The sequence below is a fragment of the Antennarius striatus genome, chromosome 13 (genome assembly GCF_040054535.1).
Source record: "Antennarius striatus isolate MH-2024 chromosome 13, ASM4005453v1, whole genome shotgun sequence".
NCBI classification, from domain to species: Eukaryota; Metazoa; Chordata; class Actinopteri; order Lophiiformes; family Antennariidae; genus Antennarius; species Antennarius striatus.
This window is the reverse complement of record NC_090788.1, coordinates 8,681,948-8,696,411: the sequence shown is the minus strand read 5'-3', so window position 1 is coordinate 8,696,411 and position 14,464 is coordinate 8,681,948. Positions and strand designations below refer to the sequence as shown.

Below are 14,464 nucleotides of genomic sequence, written 5' to 3'. Positions count from 1 at the left end.
ACACGTCTGGGGATGCCATATGTGAGGATGCATGAGGGAGTTTTTTTTATAAACAGAATATTTAAGGACTTCCTTTCAGAAACTACTGCTGGAAACAGAGAGTGGAGTTCCCCCAAAAGAGAGAATCTATGTCCCCAAATAATTTTTTCTTTTAACAGTATTATTCACAGAGGAGTGTTACATTTTAGCAATTCTAATCTGAGAAGCAGAAATTCAGCTTTTTAACAGCACTGGTTTCATATCTGTACTCGCTTTTAGATGGCTGTCTGGTGGCAGTTTCTCACCTTCTTTTGCTGCACTTTGAGCTGTGGGGAGTCCTTTGTTAAACCACCAGACCAACAGAGGAATAAATATAACTCCTTACATTTGACGACATCCACTCGAACCCGTGTCCAACGCCTGAATAACTTATATGTGAGTGCTGAAATGGCTCTCTCTTTCTCTAGATATCCACTGTTGGCTTTCACCGAGGATAAAGTTTCAATTTTTGCTGTCTTTACATTAGAAAGAGCAGCAATTGGGAAATAAGAACTTTGAAGACAGAAGCCGACAGCTGGAGAACCTGCCTTTACTTTCTACAGATTTCTACAGCTGGCTAATGCTGACAGTTAGTATTGCCTTGATTCTTTTAAAACACATTGTCAAACCTTTATGAGATGCTCTTTCTTTCGTACAAATTGTAAACCTTATTAAAAACTTGTGTGAAATTCCCCTTTTGGAACTTCAACCGTAGAAAGGGATTGTGTAACGTGTGATTGTCTCTTGTTATTGTTCATTCAGGACTGGGAAAGATTGAATGCTGCTGTTTTGGATTTGCAAACTTACTGGAATATGCTGGAATGGAAGAGAAAACAACTGGAAAAGGAGAAGCAGCATGTGAGAGGACAGGTAGTCCACAATACTTTAACTCAGAGCTTCAAACACATTCAGCTTGACCTGAGGGACCTGATGAGCCAAGTCAACAGTCAGGTAAACATAGGAATCCATCCCTGTCTTGTGAAGGTTTTAGGCCTCAAATACTTAGAAAGAAACATCAAAAATGTTTGTAAAATTTTATTTTTTTTATCCTTAGATGCGTTACATCCAGAGGCCTCAAATGAAGCCTACCTCCCCAACGGTTTGGGCACCCTTTAACCCAGAATCCAATTCCAAAACAGTATGGGACAGACGAGTGGAAGGTTACATCATTCTGAGGGATCTAGACCTTTACCTAATCAAGCTGGCAAGAGACTTCCTCCTGCTGGCTTCAAAAAACACAACTCAGCACTGAAAAAAAGAGTTGTGACTCTGAATGCTTGACTAGTTAATGTTATCTACACTTTACATGAAGCTCTTGAATAAGCTTTTTTTCTTTTTTACTTGGCGTATACAGTTTACTTCTGGGTTTACTTGGGAACTTTCCAAACTTTCTGTCTTGTAAATTAGCAATAAACTACAAGACCAAACACTTTTAAACATCCTACCTCCCCCACTCCCCAACCCCCCCCCCACAATTTACTGGACTTTCCAAAGATATATTTACTATTTATCACTCTATTTATTAGCATGCAAATTATTTAAAATTGGTTTATTTAATTTCTCTTACATGATAGAGAAAGTGTTTACATTAAAGACATTTTAGATATGATAATTAATGTATATATATTTGTGCATGATTTTATGGCTGACAATAAAAGGATAAAGCTTTTGAAACAGTGACGAGTTGGTGTTACTATTTTCAAGCTTTTAAAAAAAACAGTAGTGATTACTGCAAAGTTGAAGACATTGTTGTAATGGAGATAAAGTAAATGAATTAATAAGGGATTTTCTTTGAGTCATTATGGGCTAGTGGGATCATCAAAAACAAATAATTTCAGAGATGATCCTTTAGAGGATTCCCGTTTCGCCTGGTCAGAGTTTCTTCATGTGTTGTCGATCCGAGGGGACGTCTGCAGAGTGAAATCAGATTGAACAAAGTCAATTGGCTGCAGTGTTTCAATAATAATAATAATAATAAGAGACTTGTGGACTCCACAGGATATCTTAGGAGCCTCTGACTCACCACCAGCAGATGTCCTCGCTTGCCCTTGGAAACCTTTAGCTCTGAACCTCTGACGAAATCGATGACTCCCTGCTTTCCTCGAGCCACAGTGAACTTTATACTAAGGTACCACACAGGAGGTGACAAACAAAGGATGGGATGGAGATATGAGCACTGATTGGATGGTAATAACTCCAACAGAAAAGCCGTCGCACGGGTCTCACCTGCCCGGGCTGATGTTGACGTAGTTGACTTTGGTAGCCATCATAGATAGTTTTGTTACCAGCTCAATCACATGGTTGCAGTGCAGCACCACATCGCCCTGAGAGAGACAGCTACATTTAGAGAGGATGCATGGTTGCATGGGAAGGAGTCACTGCTGATTTGTGTGAACCTTTTGTTTGATGTCGTCGCTGGGTAAGTGCAGAACAACCATCCCATCTCTTAGCGAGCTCAAAGAGATGCCTGTTTGTGAGAGAAAACTTGCCATTAGACTCACAAATGTAAAATAGAAGTTATAAAGACACATTAAATAGATAAAATTGTGTAATGAAAGGAAAATTACACCCTCCCTCACCCCCCAAAAAAGTGGAATGAATGTAGCTTTTCAAAAGATTTATAATTTACAATATATAAGTACCTGTCTGATTGAAAAAACATAGAAATGACAACATAAGTAGAATATAGTAGCTTTTAAGCTGTTGTTTCAAACTACATGTCATGACTCCTAATGATGTGGAATGACGTCCTACATTATAAGGGTGGGGATTGTGCAGTGACGTGCAGTGAAGTTCTTGGCTGGTGAGGCACTGATCTCATCATAATTAGATTTACAAACATATGAACCTACAGTGTGGCTTATTCACCATTTAATTATCAACAGTGAGTGGGTTATTTTTAAAGTCTCAGAGCAGAATTATTTACATGTACAAACTGTAACACACAAATAAGCACATTTGATTAAAAATATGTTATGTTGTTACCTACATGTTTGTTTATATGTTACATTTACTTATGAATTAACTACATGCGCCGCTCCTTCTGAACAAAAGCAGCGAAAAAAATTATGGAGTAAGTAAGGCAAGGCGAGCGGAAAACAAATGAATGTCTGTAGTTTGCTATCCCAAGGATTCCGTGGCCGAATCCTTGGGATCACGACAGCATCGTTGCTCACGTAGTGCCTTGTCCCAGAGGGTTTCAGGACCGCTCAACTCAAGTGAGACGTTACACTCATGCAGTTGTTGACCAAAAACACTACATTATATACATTAGCTAAATTATGGAAATTTAGTTCACAGACCAAACGTGTTTGAACATTTTAATAGCGACATATAGAGAGATAGCATTACGGTCTCACTGCATAGCATACCACCACAGCTAGCCCAGTCATTGTGCAATCCATAGTGAGGCTCGGCCGGCTGGTGCCTCACCGCAGGTCTGTTCCCAGTATTTCAGCATTAAATGTGAAAATTCAGCAATTTTGAGTAAAAATAAAATAACTTTATAATACTCATCATTGGACAAATACAACCATTTAATTTATTTCTTCCATTTTTAATTTTTTTTTTCTCTCATTATGGCAGGTGAGGCCCTGCCTCACCTGTTTCCCCTGGCCGCACGTCACTGGGTTTGTGACTTCCTGGATGGTTTCTCTGTGATTAAATTCTATGGTGTTGGAAGCGCTTGTCTGAAAATGACTAATAATTCATCAAAAAAAAGATAATTATAAAAATGATAAATCATTAGACATACAAAATCCCTTGATTTGGTTTCTTTAAAGATAATCATTCTCTCAGTTGAGGGAACATTTCTTTGACAGAGGGTACAGTAATAGAAATTCTGACTGCTTAAGGTAAAAGACAAGAAAACATCATGAACAACTCTTACAGCTGTCATAATGTCGTGGCAAAAGCAAATGAATGTGAGCTCAGGAGCCAGGAGGAATTTGAGGACGCTACTGAATCAGGTCGGTTTTTACCAGTCAGAGCTGCATAGTCAATCCTCTGTTTGATCTTTGTCCTTTCAACCAGCACGGCAAAGGTGTTTGTGAGGAGCAGCTGCCGTGGGCGAGGCTTGAAACCCCTCCTGTCATACTTGATGACTGGAACGCCGTACTGAGAGAAGAAGACATATTATAGTGAGCAGCCAAAGGGTTTAACAACAGCTTTATTACCACAAACACATGGAAAAAAAGGATCAGTCCCACCTGTACTTTGTCATTTCCAAGGGTCTGGATCACTTTGAGACTGATTTGCTCCTGTTCTGCATTAAGAAAGTAGAACGACTCTGTAAATGTAATGCGTTTTGTACACATTTTCTGTACAGTGTCAAATATGTGCAAAGGTAGTGGCGGCGTGCATCAACATGTACCGAGCCTGGAGTCCAAAAACAGCCTCCCCACACTCTGAGGGTAGCTGTCTTTTTGATCCTTGAAGAGTTCACTTGCTACAACTTTGTGCACCATCTAGAGCAAAGGACAAGTGAGTTATGCAGGATGAAAAGTTAGCAAAACGTATCTTCTACACATATGTTTATGGTCGTGGTATTTGTTGTCAGCGTACCTGCTTTTTCCATTCTGGTTGAACCCTCCTGCAGTACTTTCTGACCATGTTTCTCATGTGCAGCCTCCGCAGATGGTCAGAGGCCTGTAGAGTATCATGGAATTGACAGCAGGAAATTTGCATTAGTAACACTGCAGATTCATACTTGTTTTTGTTTTCTGTCATCTGTATGTACAGCAGGTGTGTGTGCAAGCTTTTTGTACCTCAGCAAGTAACGGAGGAGCCGTCGGCCAGCTTTTGTCCAAAACAGTCTCTGGCAGGTTTTTACGTAGATTCTTCAGAAAGGAATAGCGAATGTGATCGAGGAAATACTTATTCTCTGCACAGTATTCCTCATGACGGTAGATGAAGCCTTTAATAAACCTGAGAGGAAAACACAGAGGATTGATGATGAAATATACAGCCATAAAAAAAATAAAATAAAAATATATGTATATATAAAAATAAAAAAAACATCCTTTAATTATGGATGGAGTACCTGCGTATCAACTCAGCAGCCTGTCTGCGCCTCTTAGCCCTCCTGCGAGCTTTCATTCCTCGCCATGCAGACTGGATCACTATCACTGTTCACACACATATATACACATATCAACACCAAGGCAGCCTCATGATGACATGATGGAGAGTCGGCATGAAGAATGTTATAAAAAGAGAAATTAATACAAATAGTAATAAAAAAGCATTATGGTCATCAACCCAAATTACAAAAACATTCAACAATGTAAACCTAATTTTTTCTTTAAGCTTTAGAGCTCTAGTATGAACTGCGTTCACAGTGGGCGGTGGGCAATAATCTGACCTGCATGTCGGATACGTTGGTACTTTGATCTCTCCCTGTAGCCTCTCCATGATGTTTGCAGGGCCAAAGCTGGAACACAACAAAAAGCAATAAAATGCTGTATAAGATTACAAAGATAACATTTTACCATGATCTTCCTTAACATGTTCTGATTCCCTATCCTTCGACTGTTACTTACCCATGTCAGGCCTTTTTGCCTCCAGTGCATCCTCAGTGATGAAGAGCGTTTTGTGGAAACGGATAAAGATTTTTGACCTGCAGAAAGTAGAAAGATTAAATCAAAATGGCTTTTAAGTAGGTGTAGTTTGCCCTATGCCTTTAATAGCCCTGTAAAATTCCAATATTATGCTGCACCAAGAAAACTTTCCTCACACTCTCCTCTCTCTCCTTCCAATTATTCATTACCTTCCTAGTTTGTATTCTTCTGGTTTGTAGCCTAAATGGTTGACCAGTATTGACACGCCATCCTCAAGGCTGCCATACCAGTTAGGCCACGTTTCAGGACACAAGGGCTTATACCTGAAGCCATTTGCACATAATTAATATTACAGACGGATGAACAGCAAGTAAACAGAATGAAGGAGAAGAAGGAAGAAGGGCAACCTCTGCAGGAAGGCTTCAAAAGTACGTCGATAGGCAAAACCAGCTCTCCGAACTCTCACAGTTTCTCCTAGGCCCAGATACTTCACCTGGTGTCTCACCAGAACTTCATCAAACCTTTCTGCATGGAGAGATCAAATTCTGTAGTGAAAGTAATGCCTTTTTAGTGCACTCATCACTTCCTCAATCTATTTCAAATTTTGTATTCTGCTTTAAAAGATATGATTTAATCCCTAGATGGCTTTTATTATGAAATGTCTGCAAATACATTGAATTTAACTAACAGCAACAACACAACACCAATACTGAAACAAATGTGTGCAATGCTTCCAAATTAATTGCTTTGAATGAGTATGTCTAATTCAAAGAACATATTAGAGGGAGAGAGTCACAACCATATTAGAACTTATTTGTGAATAACAGCATCATAGTATACAAAATGAACCATATTTCAAAATGTAAAAATGTACCTGGCTGCTTGGCATCATTGGGTTTGATACAACGCACATAGGATGGTTGTTTAGACTTGAGAATCTCCACAAGTTTCTTCAGGTCATTTTTAAACTTAGTGGCAACCTGAAGTACAAACATAGAAATTCTTGTGTATGTGTATGTCTCTGTTCTTGAAGGAGATCAAAAAGGACAGAAAAATGATCTCACCATCTCCGGGCCCTTATGGTATATCCCTTCCCCTGTGCGGAAGCTGTGTCTCAGAATTGGGTTGTCTGACTGGCACATGACCTGACCGGAGAACAAGCCACACAACCACATGTCAACACAAAATGCCTTCCTCTTCTTCCTTTTTTACTCGGTAATGACAAGAAGCACAGAAGTTGTGGTGAAGCTTTACCATGAACATTTTCATTATTCTCACCTCTTTCAGATTCCAGTTCAGCATATCTCTATTTTTGTCGAGGAAACCTAAATGAAATGACCAAAAACACTAATGATTATCATTAAAAACTCTGAGTTTTGAGACAATAAAATAAAGTGTGTTGTAAGTGTTCATTTTTTAACTGAAAAACCATAATTGCAGATATGATTTGTTAAAAAAAAGTATGATCAAGGAAGATGTTTTTAAACTTTATTTGTATTTCATTTGCTTCATCCACATTTTACTTCTATACTTCTGAGTTTATGCAGACAGTTTACATATTAAAGGATCAGTGGGCTGTGAGATGAACCCTGGAATAAACATCTCTGACAAGCTAATGAGAGTGTTAAATGTTCCCACTGTTGACATCGTAGTTGACCTCGCCGGCATAATGCAGCAGCCTGAACTCCTCCTTGCTCATCACCCTGCGTGTTTTCCCATTTGCTGACTTGTGACTGAAAGACACACAAACATGCAAGAATACATTACCCTGCTAAAATAAGAAGCTGTGGTTGGAAGAGCGTCTTTATGTTACAAATGTGATTCTTACGTGACAAAATGGGGATGGTCAGAAAGGGTGTCTTCCAACTTCTCTAAAAAGGAAGCATCCCAAGTCTCTCCGGGTCCCAAACACTCCTCATCCTAAAGAAAATAGTGACGGCAATGACTGTACCTACAATAACAGAGGATGAGATGATAGCATATCCAAACATGAAACCTAAGAGCTGCTGTGCACACCAGAATGGAAATGATGCCTTTGTGCTTCTCCTCTATCAGGTCACAGATGATCTTGTTGTCGAAGTACTTCACCATCTCCCACTGAAATTACAGGGAAGCATTTACAGAACAATGTTATGCTTGGAGGGGATTATAAATTTAAATAAACATATATTAAATAATTTTTAAACTACTCAACCAACTAATTACTCACTGTAATTCCCTCTGTCTCATAATCCTCCTGCTCAGACTTCAGAGTGAGATCAATGAAGAGCTGATGCAGCTTTTCATTGCAGTAGTTGATGCAGAACTGCTCGAAACTGTCAGCAAAAAATATCAGAAACAATGAGGTCAAATGCATTTAATAATGCACAAATGATACACATATTAGAGACAACTACTAAAAAAAACCATTTGGTTTTCTGACATTTTTTGATGGAACAGAAATAAAGCAAAATGAAGGAGTTGCTTACCTATTGTGGTGTAAGACCTCAAAACCATAGATATCTAGAAGCCCAATAACACAGCAGCTCTTACGGTTGTAGTTGAGGACGTCCTACAGCAAGTAATGGCATAACAAAGCAAAGGACCTACATATCATGATGGGGTTTCTAGTATTGCATCTGAGGTGTTATTACAAGCATCGCTGTACCTTTGGAGCCAGCAGCTCATTGATTTTCTGCACCAACCAAGTGAAGGTGCGGCCATACACAGCCTTAGCCAAAGCATCACGGACGGACTCTGCCTGCTCAAAATTTAATGGACTTATCATCTGTAACGTAAAAATACAAGTAAGAAATAAAATTTCAACATCACACATTGCACACAGACAAAATTATAACTTAAGGAACAGGGACAAAAGGAGCATCACCTCCTCTGCGTTGGCTGTGAGCTTCCTGTGAGTGAGAGCCTCTCTGAGCGCCAAGCCATCAACACCCAGCAGCTGCAAAACAGCAATACAATCTGCTCTCAGCTGTGCCTTCTTGCAAGATTTTTTGCATATTTGAACATCCAGTAATACCAGGAGGACTGTCCTGACCTTTGCCAGATTGCTCATTTGGGTCTCAGTGGTGATGTAAGTTTCTCCTTCCTCCCCTTCTCCAAACTGCACGTTCCCCAGATGAAGAACACCAGCAATGATGTTCAACAGATTCTGAGGTCAGGCACAGTGAAACAATCCCGTAGATTAATTATCCATTCTTTTGTACTAAATTCATTTTACAAGAGTATAAACTTATAACCTAGGGTGTTATTTTACTTAAAAGTTTTTCATGTGTTTGTGTGTTTTATCGGATTTAAGGGTAACCAAATATATTTCAGTCAGGAACTGGCAGATCCAATATAATGCAATACTTTATAAAATAAAATTGATATTAAAATGTCCAAACCTTTATTTAATTTAAACTGTACTACTTTCTATACTTGTCAGAGTATTTTAATACTTACTTCTTGTTTTTATAAACTTAATATTTTGTTTACCCACTGAACAAAATATTGGCTAATCTGTATTCTGTGACAAAGAGAAATATTGTCCATATTTAATTCTGTGGTTTTTACTGACTTCCACTTCTTTCTCGGTGAAGCCGATGACAGACAAGGCCTTCATCACAACCTTCCAGTTATTCTTGTCACTGACAGAGCTGAGTCTGGGACAGTTCCCCTGACAAAGGAAACTGAATATTAAACTCAACAAAGCAGCAATTGTATCGACATTCATCTTAAAAAGGAGTAACATCTGAAATGTCTGCATGTCCCACACCTTGACCAGGTACTGGTAGTTCTGGGGGTTTCTCTGCAGGTCTAGTGTATTGAGCAGGTTGTCATCCCCTCCATCCAGAAGCTGATAGAAGATGTGGAAGTTCCTCTCACCATGGTTCTGGTGTACTACACGTGATTTCTCCAACAAGTAGTCCAGGATGTGAGCACCAACTGGTGCTCCCTGAGAGAAATAGATGGAAGCAGATAGAGACCATTAAGAAAAGACATTTTATCTTTGTAGAAGAAGTTTGAGCTCATATCAGTAATGAAAATAATGAGATAGCCATGGAGCTATCTTCACCTTAAAGTCAAATTGGACATCCATGTATTTTCCAAAGCGGCTGGCATTGTCGTTCCTCAGTGTTTTTGCATTGCCGAATGCCTGCATACAGCAAAATTAAAAAAGAAAATGGGAACAACAATGTGAACTCAAGGTCAGCAAGAAAAAAAAAGTCAATTTCTTTGTAAAAGTGAAAAGATAGGTCAGATTGCTGTGATAAATCCTATATTGAAGCACAGGGTGGCTGTTCTGTTTAAACCGTAAATTATTAAATACCTCCAGAACTTGGTTAGACTGCAGGAGGCGGCTACCGATGGCAGCAAAGTCGTCATTAGTGGGGCAGGTGACGGTGTAGTAGAGGAGAATCTTCTTGCAGGCCTCTGTTTTACCTGCACCACTCTCACCTGATATGAGAATACATTGATCCTTCCTCTGGGTCCGCAAGGCCCGGTAAGCGTTGTCTGACAAGGCATAGCTAAAAAAAAACACAAAAGCATCTTAAACAGCAGATCAAATAAAACTGAAACCTAGTGATGGAATAAAGTCACACAAACACGTACACACAGCAGTGACAATTTCAGTCAGGAATCTCGACAGGCCATGTGATTATTAGCAGTTGGCAGTGAAGGAGGGTGGAGGAGAGACTCACATGTGAGGCGCTATGTCATAGAAGCAGACCCCTCTGTAGCGTTCCATCTGCTGTTTGGAGTAAATCTCCAGATCTTTGTAAGGGTTCACCGACACGAGCACTGAACCAATATACGTCTGTGACAAAACAGCACATTTTTAAATATGACCACACCAGCTGTTTTTTGGAAACAAATGAAGGACATGAGCTTTATTACATAGACGAGATTCTCTCTCAGGCGTCTCCGAAGGTTCTCTATGAAGGCCGCCTCGCTGGTGTAGTTTTCCAGCAGGACGAAGTCCTGCACCCCGACCCTATCCCGGGCCGTCAGAGCGCTCTCCATCACCAGCCGCACTCTCCCTTCGATATCCACCTCCTTAGAAAAGAGGAGGAAAAAGTGACAGATATCAGCCAAAGGCCAGTGATAATCTGGTGACTTGAGTTCAGAGCACGTTTGTGATAAGAGATGTAATTACACAGTACTAACAAGCAGGGGGCGCACAAAGTCTATTAGACAATTCTGTTTTTTAGAGCTACAATTTTTCAAGTCACACACATCACCAAACAACAATCACAAGACACGAGACTCACCAAGATTAAACAACAGAGACATTTAAACTAAACAGACAAAATGGATAAACAGACAAAATGGATTTCAGTACTACCCAATGCTGAGTGTAATGTGATGTATTTACAGTACACAAAGCTCCAATTTACCACACAAGATTTGACCAATGCCACTGTCAAAGTGTGTGTACATGTCAACCACACTATGATGGCAAACATCGCAGCGCAGAGACGATCTAATCACCCACCAGTAGATACGCCCTGAAGATATCACACAGGAAAACGAATGCACAAGCAAGGAGACAAAGATTATCAGCAGATGGTACTTACAGATGATAAATATTCAGGAATCCAAATCAGTGTGTAATCAATTCATTCTAACCCTATCAATCTGGCTGCACTTCAGTACCACAGTTAAACTTATGAGGAAGCCCTGCTGTGTTTCCTTATACACTGCCCGGTCACCATTTGGGTTTCAATAAGCAAATTGCAAGGTTATGATCAGGGGTTGCTTCGGTTGGTTAAGTCTAGGCTCAGCAATATTATTCAGCAAGTCAGCTGAGTATCTGAATGAACTGAATGACCAGGCAATCCCATAAATGGATTTTTTCTCCCGGATGGCACGATCATATTCCAGGACAACAATGTCGAAATTTATCGGACTCTAATTGTGAAAGAGTGGTCCAGGGAGTGTGAGGAATCATTTTGACACATCAATTGGCCCCCAAAGTCCTGAGCTTAACCCCATTCAAAGTCTATGGGATGTGCTGGAGAAGACCTTGCAGAGTGGTTTGACTCCTATCGTAAATACAAGAACTCGGCCAAAAATTAATGCAATTCTGGACAGAAATAAAAACTGTGACGTTCTATGAGGTTGTCGGAACAATGCTGCGGCAAATGCGCACTGCAATCAAAGCTACAGGCAGTCCCACGAAATGTTAGTGTGACTTTTTTTTTTGGCCAGGCAGTGTATGTTCACAAGGAAAACAGCAGAAAGTGGAACAAAGGGGTCAGACTTTTTTCACAAATTTTGTTTTTGTTGAATGCAACTGCCTCTCAAGGGTCTCATTTAGCTGTTCAAAGCCTGTAGAATGTCATTATCTCTGAATGCTGGATGCAGGAAAATCCGTAACAAAACAAGAGGACAACAGTGGAAGATAGCCAAGAAGTGAGAGCTGAGGAGAGTTGCCGAACACTTCCAATCCAGCCCCTCCTCTCTGCTTCACCTTAGAGTATTGTTCTCCCACTCAAGCAGGTGGGCTTCCTACACATAGTGATTGTGGTTCATGGGTCAGATTTTCCAAAGGATACAAGTTAGGAATGTTGAGGTCAGATTTGGGACAGGGGATTGGTGGATGCAAGTAAATGTTTCTATGAGGGTGTAGGTAGGTATGCATCCTCAGGACTGAGGCTATGTGTGTTTGTGAAGGTGAAAAAATGTGCACTTCATTCCACTGAAGCAATGCAGACCTAAAATGATTCTTAGACCATTTTCGTTTCTTAGGGATGTTATAATGCATGTACAGTTATAGCTAATTGCACAGGAGTATTTACTTGGTGTTGTTTTCTTTTCTTTTTTTTAAAAATTCTAGATGGTGTCACAAAGTTAAAGCTGAGCCTGAAGATCACTATGGATCCTTTTATTCAGTATGCACATACGTCTTTCACAGTAGCTGATCCTGACCAGACCTACCTGGCTCTGATCTGCTGTAGATTCCTTTGGCGTGACTCTTTCATTCCATCTTCTTAAGATCTGATACCTTTTATGCTCAACTGTGATCTTACTAAGATGCACAGATGCTGCCGTGGAGAGAACATCTGCTGACAAGCAGCCCCCTCTCTGGTGTCTGCCACATCCCTGTTACGGTAATAATGCTGTCCAGATTTGTTTTTTCAAGACAGCATTAAATGTGCTTTGATACACCAGATTTCCCAAGGAGGGAATCACACGCTCAAAAACACAGCAAACATTGTTTTCAAGAAGCTGTTTAACAGAAGTCATGAGGACTTTTTTTTCTAACTTTCATACCATATCATGGAAAATCGCAATCATCCAAAGAAACGTTTTGGTTCCAATACATACAAACCTCTGCTGTGGTGGAGTAAACACATTTTTGTGGTGACACTGTCGCTAAGATACTTTTATAGGTTACAGTGCAGGGATGAAGATTGAACCACCATAAAGTCTAATCCTTTGCTCTTCTCTGCTGATAGTGAGCTGACCTAAGGCTGAGTTGTAGCAGCAAGGTGCTTGAGTGCTTTATTGTGGGATCGGACGATAAGCAGCAGGGAGTTTGGGCGGAAATCTGGAGATTTGTAGGTGCAGCAGCAGTGACAACCAGTGAAGAGGCTAAGTTAACAGTGGGACTTGGCTCCAGGCTCCATGACTAAGCTCTGTCGGGCCGACTACATTCGGATTGTCTTCCTTATAAGGTATGCCCACCACTCTTATCCCAAGGCGAGCTGCTCTTGTACCACAGCTGCCTCTCCACTGCCGACGGGCTGCTAATGAGTACGGTGGAAAAATACCAAGTTCCTGTTTGAACTGTATGATGTCAAGTTTGTTAAAAAGTGCCAAAATACACAGTGACTAACGCACAGGCAATAAAGTGTCCCATTGCACTGACTCGCTGCTTTTCCTCCATGAGTGAAAACTGTGAATTGAAGGCTTTTATGCTTCCTACACAGAAAACACACACATATACACACACTGTTGGTGAAAGATACAACAACGGATATTGTGGTAGTCAGGATCTTACCCTGCCCTGGTACCTCATCCTGTCCTGTTGTTTCTGGAAGAAGGCCGAACTGGTGGTCCCTCCACCCAGGTTGGTGCTCCCCCTCCCGTGCCTGATAGACTCCTCAACTGTGACTTGTCATCCACCTTTCATTCAGGCGACAGAATTAGGTAACTTCTTCTCTTCTTAACTCCAGTCACATCCACACCTTCCTTGCCTTTCTCCTTCTCTACGTCTTTCCTCCTATTTGTCCCCGTCCCCTTTGAGGACAAAGCAGACGTCCTCAGCCCCTCTTGTGTGCACCCTCAGTTCATCTTCAAGTAAATGTGCTCCTCTCCGTGAGCCCTTCTCCTTCCCTTTAAGCTTTACTGCATGAAACAAGGGCAGGAACTCCTCTCACACGTCACACAATTGGATGAAAAAAAAAAAAGGCAAGGGAAAGTAAGCTGTTGGATAATGACAGAAAAAAAAGAGCTGGAGAAACAGAGTACTGACAGGGTTTGGAAAAAATTGCTAAGAGTCCCACACTACAAACATGTAATCACTGAGCAGCTTTTAAAAAAGGAGGAAAAAAACAGATATCACATGATGAGATCTCAGTACATTCTTTCTTTCCTTCCCTCCCTGTTTAGTTTGCTCCCTCCCTTTTCTTCCACAAGCCGAGACAGCTTCACATGGGATGCAAGTTATTTGACCAGTAGGCCTGTCTGTTTCCTCATCGCTGTCTCCCACTGTTGATGAAATTACCTACATCATAGCATCACTGTGCAGATAAAATTTAAAAAAAAGTGAACATTAATGCTTGAACCATCACATTCCACCTTACTTTCGTACACTCCTGTTCTAGGCATTTTTTGAAAGGGCCACCAGGCTGGGGGGGACTCTGTGAGAAATCAGCGCCCCCTTCTGGTTTGCATACCCA

General features: G+C 40.6%; 2 protein-coding genes across 2 annotated transcripts; one reads left to right on the top strand and one right to left on the bottom strand.

Annotated features, from left to right (window-relative positions):
• Positions 1-258: 258 nt before the first annotated feature.
• On the top strand, positions 259-1,701 carry LOC137606437 (uncharacterized). The gene is given in 4 exon segments (XM_068331689.1): positions 259-414; positions 506-607; positions 781-1,074; positions 1,076-1,701. Coding segments are annotated over 4 exon segments (747 nt in total). The 3' UTR covers positions 1,271-1,701.
• Positions 1,702-1,857: 156 nt separating this feature from the next.
• LOC137605690 (unconventional myosin-Ic-like) lies at positions 1,858-14,051 on the bottom strand. The gene is made up of 32 exons (XM_068330379.1): positions 13,564-14,051; positions 10,455-10,613; positions 10,259-10,374; positions 9,886-10,084; positions 9,631-9,711; positions 9,331-9,510; positions 9,133-9,231; positions 8,611-8,724; positions 8,443-8,514; positions 8,224-8,343; positions 8,045-8,127; positions 7,786-7,891; positions 7,593-7,673; positions 7,405-7,496; positions 7,215-7,309; positions 6,855-6,901; positions 6,641-6,721; positions 6,451-6,556; positions 5,984-6,101; positions 5,786-5,899; positions 5,559-5,635; positions 5,381-5,449; positions 5,060-5,144; positions 4,785-4,944; positions 4,582-4,665; positions 4,391-4,484; positions 4,227-4,282; positions 3,999-4,134; positions 2,415-2,485; positions 2,245-2,342; positions 2,042-2,141; positions 1,858-1,928 (listed from the first exon to the last, which is right to left on the bottom strand). The coding sequence occupies exons 1-32, from the start codon at positions 13,579-13,581 to the stop codon at positions 1,902-1,904; spliced, it is 3,138 nt and encodes a 1,045-aa protein (XP_068186480.1). The 5' UTR covers positions 13,582-14,051; the 3' UTR covers positions 1,858-1,901.
• Between the last annotated feature and the right edge of the window lie 413 nt (positions 14,052-14,464).

What these genes read in the sequence shown, in the direction of transcription:
- LOC137605690 (XM_068330379.1), bottom strand. An exon ending in ACTACCAGTACCTGGTCAAG is followed by an intron (nt 9,232 to 9,330) that starts GTGTGGGACATG and finishes TTCCTTTGTCAG; the next exon opens with GGGAACTGTCCCAGACTCAG. An exon ending in GAAGAATACAAACTAGGAAG is followed by an intron (nt 5,636 to 5,785) that starts GTAATGAATAAT and finishes TACTTTCTGCAG; the next exon opens with GTCAAAAATCTTTATCCGTT.